The 18525-nt window shown below is 42.9% G+C and overlaps 1 protein-coding gene across 1 annotated transcript; it reads right to left on the bottom strand.

The window, feature by feature from the left end:
• Positions 1-4035: 4035 nt before the first annotated feature.
• noa1 (nitric oxide associated 1) lies at positions 4036-18091 on the bottom strand. Its single transcript, XM_085788996.1, has 10 exons — positions 17884-18091; positions 15623-15874; positions 13424-14116; positions 11858-12022; positions 11088-11195; positions 10655-10746; positions 10438-10569; positions 7012-7128; positions 6606-6723; positions 4036-5169 (listed from the first exon to the last, which is right to left on the bottom strand). Exons 1-10 carry the CDS (start codon positions 18029-18031, stop codon positions 4916-4918), a joined length of 2079 nt encoding a protein of 692 aa, XP_085645122.1. The 5' UTR covers positions 18032-18091; the 3' UTR covers positions 4036-4915.
• Positions 18092-18525: the final 434 nt, after the last annotated feature.

Below are 18525 nucleotides of genomic sequence, written 5' to 3'. Positions count from 1 at the left end.
GCCGCGAGCTGCTCAGAGCTACGCTACGGAGTCTCATGGGATTTCTTGGTTTCCCTCATCAAACTCATCAAATACACAATCCAACAACTCCACAACGCTCTGGTGGACAAGTTGTGACCTGCACATTCACCACGCTATGAGATAACAACAGAACGTTACCAGACAGAGTTGTTTTAGAGGGAAATACAGAGACTGCTTGATGAAAAACTGTCCCTGAAGGCAACGCGCATCAGTGGTTTTGCATGAATTTCCCTCTAAAACAACTCTGTCTGGTAACGTTGTGTTATTATCTTCGTTATTTCCAGCAGCTACTCTCCCTGGGGTAACTAACCTACTGCTATGATTATAGCGATTATGGCAATGGGCCAATTTGACAAAATGTTGAACTATCCCTTTAAGGAAGAGAACTTCGTTTTAGCGTTCTGACCCGAGGTCATTGGTTCTGTGACGTGTACATGACTTTTTTTAACGGCTCTGTGTCTGTAACTGTTGATTTTCTCCAGATTCATTTCTAAAAAACTTTTTCTAAAGAATGTGAAATCATGTTGACAAGATTTAATAATGATGATGTCACTTCCTGTGTGTGACATCATGTGTGACATCATGTGCGAAGCAAATTTTTTGTACTGTAACTGTTCTGAGTGGTTGAAACCTTTGGTGCCTTTGACAATCGTCCCGTCTGAGATCCTCCGTGACCGTGACCAGAACCAGAACCAGACCCAGAACCAGAACCAGAACGGTTGAGAGCAGCTCAAACGTAAATCGTCTTCTTGTAAATAAACTTGTGCAATATCTGATTTAAGTTAGAAGCCAAAGTGACTCTGAGTCTCTGTGACTAGCTTTCTGTCTTCGTCACCGTCGGTGACGTCAGGACGAAGAAAAACAAACAGGAATCGACCAAAATACAAAAACGAGTTCTTTTTTCTTTATTTTTAATTCAGCAGCTGTTTGTTTGTTTCTTCTTCCTGTGACGTCATCAACCTGCTGCTCCTGTCTGCAGGTAGAGGGCGCTCTTCTACAAACTAACACTCAAACATTAACTGTATCACAATGTTTTTTTAATAAAGACTTTCACAGATCAACATGTTGGTTTGTCTGTTTGTTCATGAGAAAAGTAAACAACACACAGCAGATAGATCCATAGATATGTACACATAGATGTATGTATGCCTCTGACGCTGCTGTCCATTGGAACGATGCGACGCGGCGGCCATCTTGGTCAGGGGGAAGCCGTGTCTACTTCCTGCATTAGTCAACAGAGGCAGAGGTCTGTCAACCATTAAAATCACCATAACTCACTGAATATTCAACCGATTTTCAAGCCGTTTGGTTTAGAGACTACTCCCAAAATGATCAGTTTCTCTGGTTTAACTGTGTTTGAGTAAAATTAAATTAAAAAAATCAACTACCGACCACATTTCTCCCAAAATTGAAATAAAAATACTGTCATTTAGAGCTTTTATTGGCTGAAAATGACTAAACTAGTCTAAATAACAAAAAATATCAAGTCTTTTCAGACCTTGAATAATAATAATGCAAAGAAAACATGTTCATATTTATTCCTAAAGAACACAGCAAGAATATTTGAACTCAGGAAGAGTTTATAAATCAGTTTTTGTGGGATAATGTCAATGTTTAATCCCAGCAGTGGTTTTTATACCGGAGCCAGAATCACATAAAAATGTACATGTACACCTCCACCAGCATCACACCTGTAGGTAAGCTCCGGCTCTAACGGCTCTCTTCCTATAAAACCAGATGTGGTTCAAGTGATGACCTCATCAGTGTCTCATTAAGGAGAAGGAGTTGTGTTTGTGTTGGTGTTTAAAAAAGAAAAGAATGACTGTCATACATGTAGAGATGCTTTTAAGAAACATTTGTGAAAGTGGTCTCTTATTTTTTTCCAGAGCTGTATATTTATGATACAACAAAACATTGTATTTTTATTTTTTTATTAAACATACACTTTCATACTTAGACACACACCCACATGCATACACTGAAACCTGTTCTACAGGGTCTGACTGCTGGTCAGACGTCTACGGTCAGAAAGCCTGGCCCAAGATGGCGGCCGTATTGATGCGCCTGACAGGCCAGAATGCGGCATCTACGTGTATCCACAAGTTTCCGAACGTCATCTATGGTCAAAATCATAAGCCGCAAAGTAGCAGAAATGCACGCACATCCATAGACAACACTGTATGCAGGTGCAGAGCCAAAAAAAACAGACGAAAAAAAATCAAGAAAAGCTCGCACACTGCAAGGGCTCCTATAAATATAATTTAATTGTGACAACGTTTCGAGCTATTGCTCTTCCTCAGGTCATACACAATAAGCTGGTCTTGTATTTCCGGTGGAATTGTACATTTACGTTTCCATGGTTTTCAGTCGTTGTCATAGTCGCGGTAAATGCATGGATCTATCCACCACTTTCCGGAGAACGACGCTGGGTGTCGCCATGACACTCCATTCATTACATTGTAGATTAACGTTAGCTGGGCTAACCGTTAGCCGTTAGCAGTGTCTTAAATAACTCAATAAACACTAAACAGCCCATGAAAAAAAATGTTTTTTCCAGCGGATATCTTTGTAACAACATGACTGAGCTAACTGGAGTAGTTTCATGTCGTGATGTTGGTTTGCTGCTGCTGTTAGCTGTCAGCAGCAGCGAAGCTAACGGCTACAATAGCCATGACTAGTTGCAGAGGCGTGCACACAGAAGTGGTGGTGTTTGATCGGTAATTCGTTTTGTAGACTTGACAAACATCAGATTAGTCAGGGCGGTTTTGGCAGCCCGGAGCCCCCACATTTGGTGCCTACACCGGTGGCTAACGCTACCAGTTAGCCGCTCGCTAGAATGCTACTACGGGGTTGATAATACATCCATGTTGAAAACCGACTTCCGTTGTGGTGTGACGCAATGGATCACGGGAAAATAAAGTGGTGGATAGAGGGTATGCACATGACGTCACGGTACTCGGACGTCGCTGTGGAACGTCCACTGAGTGGCAAAAAGACGAGTGGCAGAGCCGCCAAAGTTTAAAAACGAGCAAGTAACGAAGCGATTTTCTCCGAGCCCACACAAGTCTGACATGTCTAACTTTGCCAGCATATAAAGCATGCATGACCTAACAGAGCTGCTAAAAATCTTGAGGATACGTCTCACTTTGACCGAGTTACATTCAAGAACCTGTTCTCAATGACGGAAAGTAAATTCACTGGAGCGGTCATTTTTTTCGATCGATCAGCTGTGTTTACCGTTTCAGGTGTCATAGTTCTGATGTTTAGACAGATAAATTAGTCCTCTAACACATCCTACAGTTTGACTTGTTAGAGTTTTTCAGAATAAAAGCAGCTCGTGTTTTAGTGTCGGGAGTCACTGTCAGGACGACAGTAACAGCTGTAATCTCGTCCCTCTACACAGTAAAGCCTTGGTTATACTTTCGCCTGGCTCCGTTGGCAGTTGGCGCGCGCACCTCGGCAGAGCGCACAGGCGTTTATACTTGCCGCATTCACCGTTGCAATATTCGTAGCAAAGACAGGGGGCGGTAGATAAAAAAATACAATAGGAAGTAGCAGAAGCAACTAAAAACAGAGAAGAAGTAAGCAGGATTTCTCCTGTAGCTCTACTATTTACCTTAATTAAAAAGCTCCAGTGTAATTGTGATAGTTAACTACATGATTTGAAAACCAACCGTCCTTGCAACATCAGTGTAGTAGTTATATAACGTTATCGATCGCTCCATGTATTGATTTTTCGCCGGCTTGTTGTAAACAGATGCACATGGAGGAGAGGAGGGACCGGATTTGCATAGTTCCTCGAGTTCTGGGTCATTTGATGGTCTTTATAACTTAATTACGAGTTGTACAAATGCTAGAGCGTACCAGCTCAGCCAGTCTTCCCTCAAATTCATCCATTTTGAACCGAGCGACACTCGCGCAGCGCGCGCCAAGTTTCAAAATCCTGGAGGTGCGCGACAGCGCGCGACACCGTCGCGAGGTGCGCGTTTACGTCATTTGTGGCGCGCGAGCCTCGCGCACTCGCGACTGCGTCGAGCATAAACCAGGCTTAAACCAGGCTTAACAGTGAGCCTGTCAGTCACTCTGCAGGTGCCGCGGTCACACTGCGTGTTACAGGAAGTGTCCGTGGAGCAGACGGTTTTGGGGAGCTGGTTGTCGATTCCTTTTGACATCAATTTGTTTTGATATAAGATATTTTATCCAGTTTATGAGTCCACCGCTATCCGCCAGCATGTTGAGGGACGCTTGTTTTGCCACTCAGTCCGAACGTGACGTAAACGCATACCCTCTATTAACGCTGGCTTTTAACACAGATGTCAGTTTATGTGATATCCTATCTAGTGTTAAAAGCTGGTGTGATGGGGCGGTGTTTAGCTCAGTTGGTAGAGCACCCGCCCCATGTGTTGAGGCTATAGTCCTCGCTGCAGGCGGCCCCGGTTCGAGTCCCGCGTCGGACGGCCCTATCCTGCATGTCATTCCCCTCATCTCTGCCTCCCATTTCCTGTCACACTCTCAACTGTCCTATCGAATAAAGGCATGAAAAGCCAAAAAAATATACTTTTAAAAAGCTGGTGTGATGATCCATGCGTTTTACAGATTTTCATTGAAAAAAAAAAAAATCCATACATTTACCACGACTACCGAAACCATGGAAACGTAAACATAAAATTCCACCAGAAGAGCAAAACCGGCACAAAAGGTGGATATTTCTATGGATAGTCTGAAGCAGCTCCGTCCTGTGACAGCGACGCCACGAGACGTCAACAAGAAGATGACATCAGAGTTACTATGGTGACGTCAGCGTTGGGTCATGACGTCACTGCAATGAGACGATCCAGGACCTTCTTCAGTCCGTCCACTCAGGAAACATCTGACAGTTTTATGGACGCCACCGTCACTTCTCCTTCTCCTTCTTCTTCTTCTTCACCACCTGCAGCCCGCCGCCGCCGCCGGGCGCCAGACCGCCGTCCAGCTGCCCCCCCGCCGGCTTCATGGGTTTGTAGCTGCAGGACTTGCCGACGCGTCGTCCCTTCAGAGAGACGACGTGGGGGAGGAGCGGCGGCGTCCTCAGGCCGAACGCCACCGGCTCTGGATGGTGGACCCTCAGAGTGATGTCATCACCTTCCACCGCCGTCACTGCCACCCAGCCTGTTCACAAGGGGGGGGGGGGGCATCATCAGCAAACACCAGATATAAACATGTGATTATCAGCTGATCGATCTGCTAGGAGATAATAACGTAGAGAATGCATTTCCTGAAGGAAATACAGGTGAATGCTGAAAGCTGAATGAGCTGAATAAATTGTTGAAACAATGCTGAATTAAAGCAGAAGTAAGTGATCCGGTGGTTTTGGCTAACTTCTTGTCAGCCGATGGAGTTAGCAGTCCCCGCCCTCGTCCCTACGTCACCACATTCACGCGCATCCCTTGGCTGCATACACAGAGAGGACTGCCCCTTTATGCCGTTCTCTCTCCTCATTGGATAAAGGTTGTAGGATACAAGGAAAGTTTTCTCCTCGGCTTACAGCAGAGCAGAGTGACTGACAGACCCGTGTTTCAGACCAAACACTCTATATAAGTGATTGCTGTTGGAAGATACAACTATTTAAGACTTATAATAACACAAACAATCACCTTACTTCTGCTTTAAGGAAAGAAACTGCTGAAGAAATCTTGAAGACATGAAACAATATAGAGTATAAAATGGATGAATTGTTGAAGATCAGTATGAAGAAATTGAAAGGCTAACGTCTACTCAGATTTATTTAAAAGTGACAGTTTGAAAACATTTTTGAACCATTACTAATATAGATGAAACAATATCTGAAGAGTAAAAGTAGAATAATATAGAAGTAGTTACAATCCGTTAAAGGGAAGAATAAGTAAAAAATAACTACATCATATCTGAAGGGTAAAAGTAAAACATCTAAAAGTAGAAATGTTAATACAAATGTTTGAGGAAAATGTAGAAATCTTGCATATTTATAGTTTAACAGTTGAAGGCTTGAAATCTGAAATAGGTGAGAAAAGATTAAAAAGTAGCATTCACCCTAATTATGTAACATTACGACACATGAAGCAAATACTCTGAACTACTTTCTCTTCTGAAATCCCTCCGCCCAGCAGCCGTGTCTGGAATGTAGTTCCGGCTGCATTGCCCTCTAAAACAACTCTGTCTTGTCCACCAGAGCGTTTTGGAGTTGTTGGATTTTGTATTTGATGAGGGACAGGTCCGTAGGAATAAGTTAAACATAGGCTTTTGTGGAAAAAATAGCTGCTATTAAAGTTTGTTTTTTTTCTGATAACCGATGCTCGCCAGATTTCAAAATTATATTTAGTCTGAATTAACAAATTTTGATGCATTTGACAGTGACTTCCTGTTTCCTTGGTACCAGCCAGTAACTGTCTCTTCTCCTCTGTGTTGCTGAGCCTCCTCCTGGTCGTGTGCATTCGTTTTCAATGAAGCCTTCTTTATAATCAATCAGTGGATCAATGGATTATCATCTACCATGTTACCATGTGTGTATAAGTGTAGTCATATCCGTCATAAACAACAGATTATGGTTCATATGCAGCATTGTTCACCTGCAGACGACAGCGTGACATCAGCAGCCGCTTCGTCGTGACCTCGACCCTGAAGCCTGAACTCCTGAGGAACCAGAGCTGGAAACTGCTTCATACGCTCCGCTCCGCCTGCTGGCACCTGGACACAGACACACACACACAGACACACACACACACACACAGACACACACACAGACACACACACAGACACAGACACACACAGACACACACAGACACACAGACACACAGACACACACACACACACACACACACACACACACACACACACACACACACACACACACACACACACACACACACACACACACACACACACACACACACACACACACACACACACACACACACACACGTCAGCGTCCGGCCCTGACCATGTGATGATCACATGACCTCTGTGACCTCTCACCCCCAGCAGGACGTGTCCGGCGTGTTTCTCATATACGCCGTCGGCCTTCTCCAGACTGGTGATGTGGACCGGGACCCGAGCCGAGGCCATGACCGAAAACCAGCAGGACTTGTTTCCCTGAGGAGCACGAGACCAGCAACTGATCAACAACTGATCAATAACTGATCAATAACTGATCAACAGCTGATCAATAACTGATCAATAACTGATCATCAATCACACAACAGGCTCTGCACTCTGGACGTCACCAGGTTCAGAGTCTCAGATGTGAACAAGTTTTAATCAGTGGAAGTCCAGAGTCCAGAACCAGCCTAGTATGTACTAGTTTACTATCTACACTATGTTCTAGTTTACTATCTACACTATGTACTAGTATGTACTAGTTTACTATCTACACTATGTTCTAGTTTACCATCTACACTATGTACTAGTTTACTATCTACACTATGTACTAGTATGTACTAGTTTACTATCTACACTATGTACTAGTTTACTATCTACACTATGTACTAGTTTACTATCTACACTATGTACTAGTTTACTATCTACACTATGTACTAGTATGTACTAGTTTACTATCTACACTATGTACTAGTTTACTATCTACACTATGTACTAGTTTACTATCTACACTATGTACTAGTATGTACTAGTTTACTATCTACACTATGTACTAGTTTACCATCTACACTATGTACTAGTATGTACTAGTTTACTATCTACACTATGTACTAGTACTAGTTTACTATCTACACTATGTTCTAGTTTACTATCTACACTATGTACTAGTGTGTACTAGTTTACTATCTACACTATGTTCTAGTTTACCATCTACACTATGTACTAGTATGTACTAGTGTGTACTAGTTTACTATCTACACTATGTTCTAGTTTACCATCTACACTATGTACTAGTATGTACTAGTTTACTATCTACACTATGTACTAGTATGTACTAGTTTACTATCTACACTATGTTCTAGTTTACTATCTACACTATGTACTAGTATGTACTAGTTTACTATCTACACTATGTTCTAGTTTACTATCTACACTATGTACTAGTATGTACTAGTTTACTATCTACACTATGTACTAGTTTACTATCTACACTATGTACTAGTATGTACTAGTTTACTATCTACACTATGTACTAGTTTACTATCTACACTATGTACTAGTATGTACTAGTTTACTATCTACACTATGTACTAGTTTACCATCTACACTATGTACTAGTATGTACTAGTTTACTATCTACACTATGTTCTAGTTTACTATCTACACTATGTACTAGTGTGTACTAGTTTACTATCTACACTATGTTCTAGTTTACCATCTACACTATGTACTAGTATGTACTAGTTTACTATCTACACTATGTACTAGTATGTACTAGTTTACTATCTACACTATGTACTAGTTTACTATCTACACTATGTACTAGTTTACGATCTACACTATCTACTAGTATGTACTAGTTTACTATCTACACTATGTACTAGTATGTACTAGTTTACTATCTACACTGTGTACTAGTATGTACTAGTTTACTATCTACACTGTGTTCTAGTTTACTATCTACACTATGTACTAGTATGTACTAGTCTACTATCTACACTATGTTCTAGTTTACTATTTACACTATGTACTAGTATGTACTAGTTTACTATCTACACTATGTACTAGTTTACTATCTACACTGTGTACTAGTATGTACTAGTTTACTATCTACACTATGTACTAGTATGTACTAGTTTACTATCTACACTGTGTTCTAGTTTACTATCTACACTATGTACTAGTATGTACTAGTCTACTATCTACACTATGTTCTAGTTTACTATTTACACTATGTACTAGTATGTACTAGTTTACTATCTACACTATGTACTAGTTTACTATCTACACTGTGTACTAGTATGTACTAGTTTACTATCTACACTATGTACTAGTATGTACTAGTTTACTATCTACACTGTGTTCTAGTTTACTATCTACACTATGTACTAGTATGTACTAGTCTACTATCTACACTATGTTCTAGTTTACTATTTACACTATGTACTAGTATGTACTAGTTTACTATCTACACTATGTACTAGTTTACTATCTACACTATGTACTAGTTTACTATCTACACTATGTACTAGTATGTACTAGTTTACTATCTACACTATGTACTAGTTTACTATCTACACTATGTACTAGTATGTACTAGTTTACTATCTACACTATGTACTAGTTTACTATCTACACTATGTACTAGTATGTACTAGTTTACTATCTACACTATGTACTAGTATGTACTAGTTTACTATCTACACTATGTACTAGTTTACTATCTACACTATGTACTAGTATGTACTAGTTTACTATCTACACTATGTTCTAGTTTACTATCTACACTATGTACTAGTATGTTCTAGTGTACTATCTACTAGGGGTTGCACGACTTCAGATTTTTAAAAGTCGACTCTAATGTTATGAAAGTCGAGTCGACGTCGACTAGTCGCTGATGACGTCATTCATATTTTTCCCATCATAACTATAATCACAGGAGGAGGGAAATGCTTTGCAACAATCTGTATTCACTGACAGACGCTCATGCACAGAAATTAGTCCACAGAACAGCAGCTTTATAAACAACAAGCTGTAAATCAGTTTGTTTTTTTGTAACATGCACTCCTATACAAGTGCAAAAGAAAATACTGTAGCTGCTGTCCGTTAAACAATTACGGAGGAAAACGACACACATGGCCTCGTCACCATCACAGTCCTGCTCAGTCACAGTTTCACTCACAGCTTTTTTTCTGGTTGGTTGTTGCTGTTGTTGGTTGTTGTGCGTGACGTAAAGCTGTCGATATGAGCGGAGTTTTTTTTTTTTTTTTGTAATTGTCGGCAGCCCGGACACACTGCCCGCGGAAGCGGAGCGCCTCACAGGCGCTTGTCTGGTGTCAGGCAGCAGCTTCTCCTGCTCTCTCCGCGCCGGTCAAACATCGACCCGTCTGTAGGCTACTCGGTTTTCCACACACACAGGTCTGTCTCTAGCGCTGTATGTATGGATGTGTGTCTTGTGTGCAGACGCAACTGACAAATATCTATAGACGGACAAGCAAACTTAATCATCGTTTATTTTATTTTGAAAATTGACCGGATTCTCTCGCCTTTTCTGTGCCCGACTTCCTGTCTGGTATGTGCTCGTTCTATCCAGCTTGACGGCGCTCATATTTTTTTCATTCAGCGCACTCAGCTGTTGTTTCAAGCCGCTACTCTTGGACTGTCACATGATCAGCGACTAGTCGACGTCAAGCTGAAAACGTCATTGTGGAGCAGTAAAGTCGACTAGTCGATTAGTCGACTAGTCTGTACAACCCCTACTATCTACACCTGGTCCTGGTCCTGGTCCTGGTCCTGGACACTCACCTGCAGGAAGTCGATCCGGGCCAGCGCTCCCACAAACAGACTGGTCCCAGGCTTCAGGACAAACGTCCTGGGGACGACGGCCTGAGTGGGAACCACGGACCTGACTTCCTGTTGGTTCAGCAGACTGAGGATCTGGAGGAGAGGAGAGAGAGTCAGTCAGTCAGTCAGTGGATGGTTGTACGCCGTCTGCTGACTGGACCTGCTCAGGGTTTCTCACATCGTTGTCCTTCAGGATTCCTGGCGTGTCAAACAGCCAGCGAGCGTCTTTCAGCTCGTTGTAGCTGAACTCCTCCGCCGCCGGATTGGGACCTGAGGTCAGAGGTCACAGGTGATCAGGAAACAGGTAGGCAATTTTATCTGTATAGCCCGTTTTTACAACCAGTTTGTCTCAAAGGGCTTCACATGGCATCATAACAACATGCTCTGTCCTTAGACCCTCACATCCACTGAGGAAAAACTCCATAGAAAACCCTTTTAACAGGGAAAACCAGGAGAAAGCTCAGGGTGAGCAACAGAGGAGGGATCCCTCACCCAGGACGGACAGATGGGACATAGATGTTGTTACAGACAAGAAAACAGTTTATAGTTTATGACACAGAATGTGGGAAACATGGAAACCTCAGGTGACCTCTAGTCAGGTGGTTTCTCACCTGTCGTTTCCTCCTGGTCGGTTTCTCCCAGAGCCAGACTGTCAGGATCAAACTGGATCTCATCGGATCTGGATCTGACGTCGGAGCGGAACGTCCTGCCGACTCGACCTGGACCGGAGAGAACAGGACAGAACCAGACAGAAACAGTTCAGCCTCAGGACAGGAAACATCAACAACACCAAAACGCACCACCAAACGCAGCTGAAGGTTCAGCCTGGGGCGAGTGATACAGAACTGAGACTAAGGTTGTAGGATACAAGGAAAGTTTTCTCCTTGGCTTACAGCAGAGCAGAGTGACTGACAGACCCGTGTTTCAGACCAAACACTCTATAGAAGTGATTGCTGTCGGAAGATATAACTATTTAAGACTTACATTAACACAAATATTCCGCTTACTTCTGCTTTAATATAAGTCACTCTGCTCTGCTGTAAGCCGAGGAGAAAACTTTCCTTGTATCCTACAACCTTTATCCAATGAGGAGAGAGAACGGCATGAAGGGGCGGTCCTCTCTGTGTGTGCAGCCAAGGGATGCGCGTGAATGTGGTGACGAGGGCGGGGACTGCTAACTCCATCGGCTGACAGGAAGTTAGCCAAAACCACCGGATCGCTTACTTTTGCTTTAACTAATAATAATAATGAACTAATAGGTGATGAACACGTCATCTGTTTTGTTAGTTTTAGCTTTAAATAAACAGTTTTTTGTGATGACGCAGGATTTCTCAACTGATCCACAGAAGTTAAACACCTATAACTTTAACCCCCCCCTCACCTATCAGGTAGCCCCCCCGGCCCAGCGTCCTCAGCCTCCTCTGCTCCTCGGCCGTCAGCTCCTCCTCCGTCTGCGCCGCCGCCGCCTCCAGCCGCTGCCGCCGCCTGAACATCCTGTCGGGCGTCGGGTTGATGATGGGGAACTTGAGCAGGTTGAGAGTCGTCCCTGAACGCACCACGGATGGTCACATGACACAGAGGAGAAGACGGTCAGCTGATCAATGAACAAACAGGACTCATGTATTGATTACTAGTTTACTATCTACACTATGTACCAGTGGTGTAGTCTAATGTTTAGTAGTGGGTAAACTGCTTTTTAGGTGGTAAACTGTTCATACTTGTATCACATAGACCGGTGGTTCTCAAACTTTTTTACATCAAGGACCCAAAATTGACACAAATTAGACCACGGACCCCCATTGGACAAAACTTTGAAGCAAACATCAGAAATAAACAATCAATGTACATTAAATTAGGCGTACATTTTTGAAAGATTATAGAGAAATTTCTGGGGAAAAAAAGGTACAATTTCTCAAAAAAAAAGTTTAAACATTTCTAGAAAATAGTGGTAAAAATGCTCACAAAAAAATATACAAAAAATTTTCTTAGAAAAATCTGGTAAAATCTCTCAGAAAAAGTGGTAAAATTTATTTTTTTTAAAAAACTGTTTAAAATTTAAAAAAAAAAAAAAAAAAAAGTGGTAATAGTAAATAGTAAAAAGTTTTTTTTTTAATTGAGAAGAAACTGGTAAAATTACTCAAGAATTCTAGAAAAAGTGTTTAAAAAAAATTTTATTAAAAATTTTCTCAAAAAAGGGGGGGTAAACAATAATACAAAATGGTTAAAAAAAATTAAATAGTAAAAAGTAGAACAGAAAAATTGAGAAGAAACTGGTAACATTTCTAGGAAAAGTGGTAAAATTTCAAAAAAAAGAAAAAAAATTAAAACAATCATTAAAAAAGTGAAAATATTCTAGGAAAAAGTGGTAAAATTTCCAGAAAAAGTTGGGGACCCCTTTGAACCCTGTCAACCCTCCCACTTTGAGAACCATTGACATTTACTTTAGTTAGATAGTTTTGTTGTACTGAGTATACTGAAGTATTTATGCATTTTCAGTGGCTATACTGAGTATACCCGAGTATCACATAGACTACACCACTGCTCTGTACTAGTTGGCTATCTACACTATGTAGCTACTAGTTTACTATCACTATGTAGGCTACTAGTTTACTATCTACACTATGTACTAGTATGTACTAGTTTACTATCTACACTATGTACTAGTTTACTATCACTATTAGTTGGCTATCTACACTATGTACTAGTTTACTATCACTATGTAGGCTACTAGTTTACTATCTACACTATGTACTAGTATGTACTAGTTTACTATCTACACTATGTACTAGTTTACTATCTACACTATGTACTAGTTTACTATCACTATGTAGGCTATTAGTTTACTATCTACACTATGTACTAGTATGTACTAGTTTACTATCTACACTATGTACTAGTATGTACTAGTTTACTGTCTACAGTATGTACAGTATTGTATTGTTCTGACCGGGCCAGGGCGACACCGTGGCCTTGTGGATCAGGTCCGAGGCCTTGGACTTGCAGAAGTCGGAGTCGAGCAGCGCATTGAAGAGCGTGGATTTCCCGGCGTTGGCTCCGCCCACCAGGTAGACGTCGCCGCGGTACTTCCAGGACCGCTGCAGGCTGGAGATCAGCGGTTCGATGCCGTAGCCGGTCTTGGCGCTGACGAGGTGGAGGTCGGCGACCTGCGAGCCGAACCCGGCCTCCTCGCAGCACCGCGCCAGCCGCTGCCGGATCCGCCGCAGGTATCCGGGCGCGTCTCCGGGCAGCAGGTCGATCTTGTTGCCGAGGACGACCACGTGCTTGTTGGCGCCGACCAGCTGGGGCAGGTCGGGCGGGACGGAGTCGGGCAGCTCCAGCAGGTCCACCACCAGCAGAACGAGCGGCACCGTCAGCGGCCGGACGCGCGCCAGCACGTCCCTGACGCGCTGCCGCGGCAGCGTCAGCTCCAGCGCGCGGCGGTGGTGCGTCAGCAGGTGGCAGCGCTGGCACACGGCACCGCGCAGACCGCCGCCCGCCGCCAGCAGCGCCTTGTACTTCTCGCTGGGCAGGAAGCCGGGGGCGGCAGCAGCGGCGCAGTGCAGCAGGGCGCCGCAGCCCGAGCAGACGGTGTCGCTGACCGGCTCGTCCACGTCCGCCGTCCCAAACACCTTGTGCTCACCTTAAATAGATAGATAGATAGATAGATAGATAGATAGATAGATAGATAGATAGATAGATAGATAGATAGATAGATAGATAGATAGATAGATAGATAGATAGATAGATAGATAGATAGATAGATATATTGTCTGCCCCAAAGGGTAGCAGAAATCAAAAAATAGAAATTGTGGAGTCCTACAAATATCTTGGTGTCCATTTGGACAATAAGCTCAACTGGAAGGAAAACACTGGGGTCCTTGTAAAGAAGGCTCAGTCTAGGCTTTTCTTTCTAAGGAAACTTCGATCCTTTGACATCAGCCCAAAGCTGTTAGGAATCTTCTACCAGGGCATTCTGGCTAGTGTCTTATTTTATGGTGTCCTGTGCTGGGGAGGCAGTATATCTATTGACGACAAGAACAGGATTGATAAAATAATCAAGAGGGCTGGCTCAGTGATTGGTTTTAACCCAGATAAGCTTGAGGTAATAGTGGAGAAGAGAACAAGGACCAGTCCTTCTCTACGATAACCACCCACTCCACAATACATTTAAGGAGCTTGAAAGCTCCTTCAGTGAGCGGTTAGTGATGCCTCGGTGTTCCACTGAACGACTCAGACGCTCCTTTGTTCCTGCAGCAGTTACATTTTTTAACAGCAATCACTAGCCAGTGGTTGTTTGCTGTTTTTTACCTTCTGGAGGTGTATACTTATATACTTATTTATTTATCTTTCATTGTTTTTGAGTACTCTGTCCAAATCATGTTAGCTGTTTTTGTGCAATGGTATGTTTGTATTGTTTTTCAAGTGGATGTATGTGTTTTTACTGGTGGCAAAGTAGTTTCCCCTTGGGGATCAATAAAGTTTTCTATTTATCTACAGTATCTATCTATCTATTTATCTACAGTATCTATCTATCTATTTATCTACAGTATCTATCTATCTATCTATCTATCTATCTATCTATCTATCTATCTATCTATCTATCTATCTATCTATCTATCTATCTATCTTGTCATCACTTTACATACACAGTATGGGTAAGAGTGTAAGACTAAGGGTAAGAGTGATTTTCTGGCCAGGGGGACTTTGTCCTGCCTGAAGGGAGGAGGGTGAATGAGGAATGGAGAGGATGTGGTTCCTCTGTGATCAAGATGGCTTTCCTGATCACAGAGCGCTCATACAGATGGGACAGTGGGGTTTGTGGTGAACCAATTATTTTGCTGGCTTGAGCTGTGATGCGTGACAGTTTTGTTTTCTGTTTGCTGGTGAGGAAGTTGTACCAAGATATGATATTGAAGGTGAGAGTGGATTCTATGAGTGACTGGTAAACCATTGTTAAAATCTTTCTGCTGACATTAAAATGCCTCAGCTTCCTAAGAAGATGGAGACGCTGGAGTGCTTTATTGTAGATGGTGTCGGAGTGTGTTTGAAAGGACAGGCGGGTGTCCATCTTTGTCCCCAGATATTTAAAACTCTCCACCTGTTCAACCTGTTCTCCCTGAACCAACAGAGGTTTAAAAAGCTTTACCCGCCGCCTTCTTCTTCTTCTTCTTCCTCTTGGTCTCTGCGGAAACCAGGTCCTGGTCCAGAGGAAAGTCCACGTCCTGGAACTGGATCAGAGAGTCTGGCTCCGCCTCCTTCTGGGCGCCAGCGCTCAACACCTGCAGCTGGCGCTCCAGAGACCTCAGGTGTCTCTGAGGAGGGGGAGGGGCCGAGCATGGGGAGGGGGGGGTCAGGTGATGGATCAGGTCTCTGTCCTGAGGGGGATCGTCGCCTGGACCTGGACCAGGAGACAGAGATCAACACACATTACTATTAGGGCCACGGGGCAATCGCCACGAGCACTAGTCCCTACAGCTATTTCATTAAAAGTTTTTGCATTGAAGTGAATGGGACGGGCGAAAAAAAAAAAGAGCGTAAAAGAACAATCATTGGAGTTTTACAAACGTCTACTGCTCAGGCATACTTTCACCTAGAGACTCCATTTAAACTTTCAACAGTAGACACAAGTCTTGTGTATTAGTGTATAAATCCACGTTTTGATAGGTCGTATAGTTTTTGATCAATCACTGATCAATGACCATGATCATTTTTGGAGAAATTATGAGATTATAATGGTTGTGTATTGCACGGAAGGTTCGTGTCAGAGTGGGTGACATCATCGCTTGGAGTGGGAGAAGTTGTCTGAAATCTTCTGAAACTTTTCTCTTTCCACACTCCTCCCAGACACAAGTTACACTCTACACACATGATTTTTTCCAAATTTGTAGACAAACTTGTTCTGTCTCTCATCATGTACTCAAAATATCAGAGAGACTTACAGAATTTGAATTGGCAGCCTCTAAGTGCGGCCACGTCTGTCTCTGCTCCTCATTGACTCCAATACAAAGATTTTCTGAGAGAAGCAGAACAGACCCCTGTTTTAAACTCACAGGTCTCTCCAAAATATTTACTGTAGAAACACCAAAATCATATCAAAGTGTTCAGGAAGTCCTTGTGACGCTCTCGGCCTGTGTTTTTCTCTGATAGGAGTTACCGTTTTGTCAGAATAAGCCTAAATGTGAGACCAATGCAGAGGCAGAAAATCACTCTTTTTCTCCACGTTTCTGTCTGCCTTAGTCTGGGGGACCCCGATCGTCAATGGCAACCACCTCAAGTTGCCGTGGTAACCTCTGAGTCTCAGGCCAGAGCTTGTTAAGGTTCAAAAACAATCAAACACACACACACACAGGTAACATGTACATGTGCACGTATGCACGCACTCCTCTCCCACACACACAGGTAACTTAATGTGATTAAAGCAATACATACACACACACACACACACACACAGGTAACCTAATATGATTACAGCTCCTCCATATCAGTGCTTATAGAAAGATGATCATGTGTCTGATCAGCTCTGTCTTGACTTTAAGGTCGTGGGTTTCCCAGAGGAAATTTTCTAGTATTATTATTATTATCAGACCTACATATCAGTGATGTGACAGCTTCGTCCAATCAGAGTCTGGCGTGACGAGGCCGAGGTGAAACCCGCTGTTTCCTGTTCAATATCTGTCTACACATGAACCATCTTCTTCAAACTGTCAATTCATTCACTAAAGCAAACTGACCCATTAGCTGCTGGTCTGACGTCAGCATCGTGTTTTATTAGTAGATTACTTCAGATTATTTTGTGCAGATGCATTTTTATTAGGTTTGCATGTGTTTCAAACCACAGTAAATAACTGTTAATAATCATTGTGAGGAATCTTTATCATGTGGAAGACGTGACAGCCTCTTCACATACACTAACCCTATGAATATTTATTATTATAGGTATAGCTGAACTCATTCTTATGAATTGGAAAGTTCGCAAACCGGGTTGTTTCACCAGAGAGTCATGGCTTGGAGAATTTCTAGATCTCCTGAATATGGAACGGGCAGCGTGCTTGCTAGAAGATCACTGGGACATTGTCTACAACAGCCTTATGAATTGGTTTGTATGTCTTTCTTTTCCTTTATGAACACTGCATGACACTCTTGCAGTCTTTCTCTCTCTCTCCTCGTAGTGTGTTCTGTCCTGTAGGCCTATGTATGTAAATCTTAATAGCAAAACGCTGGACGATGATGGATCAGTTTCAAAAAGTGACCCCCGCCCTGGCCTCCTACGTCATACCCGTCACACATGTGATGTCACACATCCAAATATTTTCCAAGCAGCAAAACAGAGGCTTTTCAGTTATTGAACATGTAAATAAATGTCCGGTCAGGAGGAGGCTCAGTGTTACGTACCGGTTCCGTTCTCACCTGTAAAATCCGGGAACACGAACTGCTCCTCCAGGTTCGGGTCCACGGTGCAGCTCCGGACTCTGGCTCCGGTTCTGGAGCCGAGCTGCCGGGCCACAGGCGGGGCCCGGCGGACACACACCTGGACCAGCCGGAACATCTGGAACATCTGGAGACCGAGACCTGCTGCCGAGCCGAGCCGAGCCGAACCCAGCTCACCTTGGAACGGCAGCACACACACGCGACTACAGGCGAGACACTTCCGGGGCGGATGTGACGTCAAACCCGTCACTTGTTTATGTTCCGGTGAAAGAAACGTAAAGTGTTTAAAAGTTTGTTTGATTAAAAAATTAATACAAACATGTCGCGCGGACGAATCGATATGAAATATCAGTGATGTTTTTTTTTTGTTTTTTTTTACCTTATCCCTCTATGGCATGACTTTTTATTTTTTGGGGAAAAAAATATTTCACCCCATTTTTTGGGAGCGTGGAGGTCCCTGATAACATATCCATCATAAAATCGGGCCCCCCTACCCCCCCGAATCAGATTTGGGTTTGTTGCCTCAGGGCAACATTGTGCTATAAGGGTCCTAAAAGTCCGAGCTTTTTATCTGATTATCATTAGTGTTATACAAGTAAAACTAATAATATATTCATAGAA

The sequence above is a fragment of the Trachurus japonicus genome, chromosome 10, assembly GCF_045865225.1.
Source record: "Trachurus japonicus isolate A0001 chromosome 10, Traja_1.0".
Taxonomy (NCBI): domain Eukaryota; kingdom Metazoa; phylum Chordata; class Actinopteri; order Carangiformes; family Carangidae; genus Trachurus; species Trachurus japonicus.
This window is presented reverse-complemented; position numbering and strand designations above follow the sequence as displayed.

What these genes read in the sequence shown, in the direction of transcription:
- noa1 (XM_085788996.1), bottom strand. Translation starts at nt 18,031, where the DNA reads ATGTTCCAGATGTTCCGGCTGGTCCAGGTGTGTGTCCGCCGGGCCCCG. An exon ending in CGTGTTCCCGGATTTTACAG is followed by an intron (nt 15,875 to 17,883) that starts GTGAGAACGGAA and finishes CTCCTGGTCCAG; the next exon opens with GTCCAGGCGACGATCCCCCT. An exon ending in CCGGACACGTCCTGCTGGGG is followed by an intron (nt 6,724 to 7,011) that starts GTGAGAGGTCAC and finishes GTCTGTGTCCAG; the next exon opens with GTGCCAGCAGGCGGAGCGGA.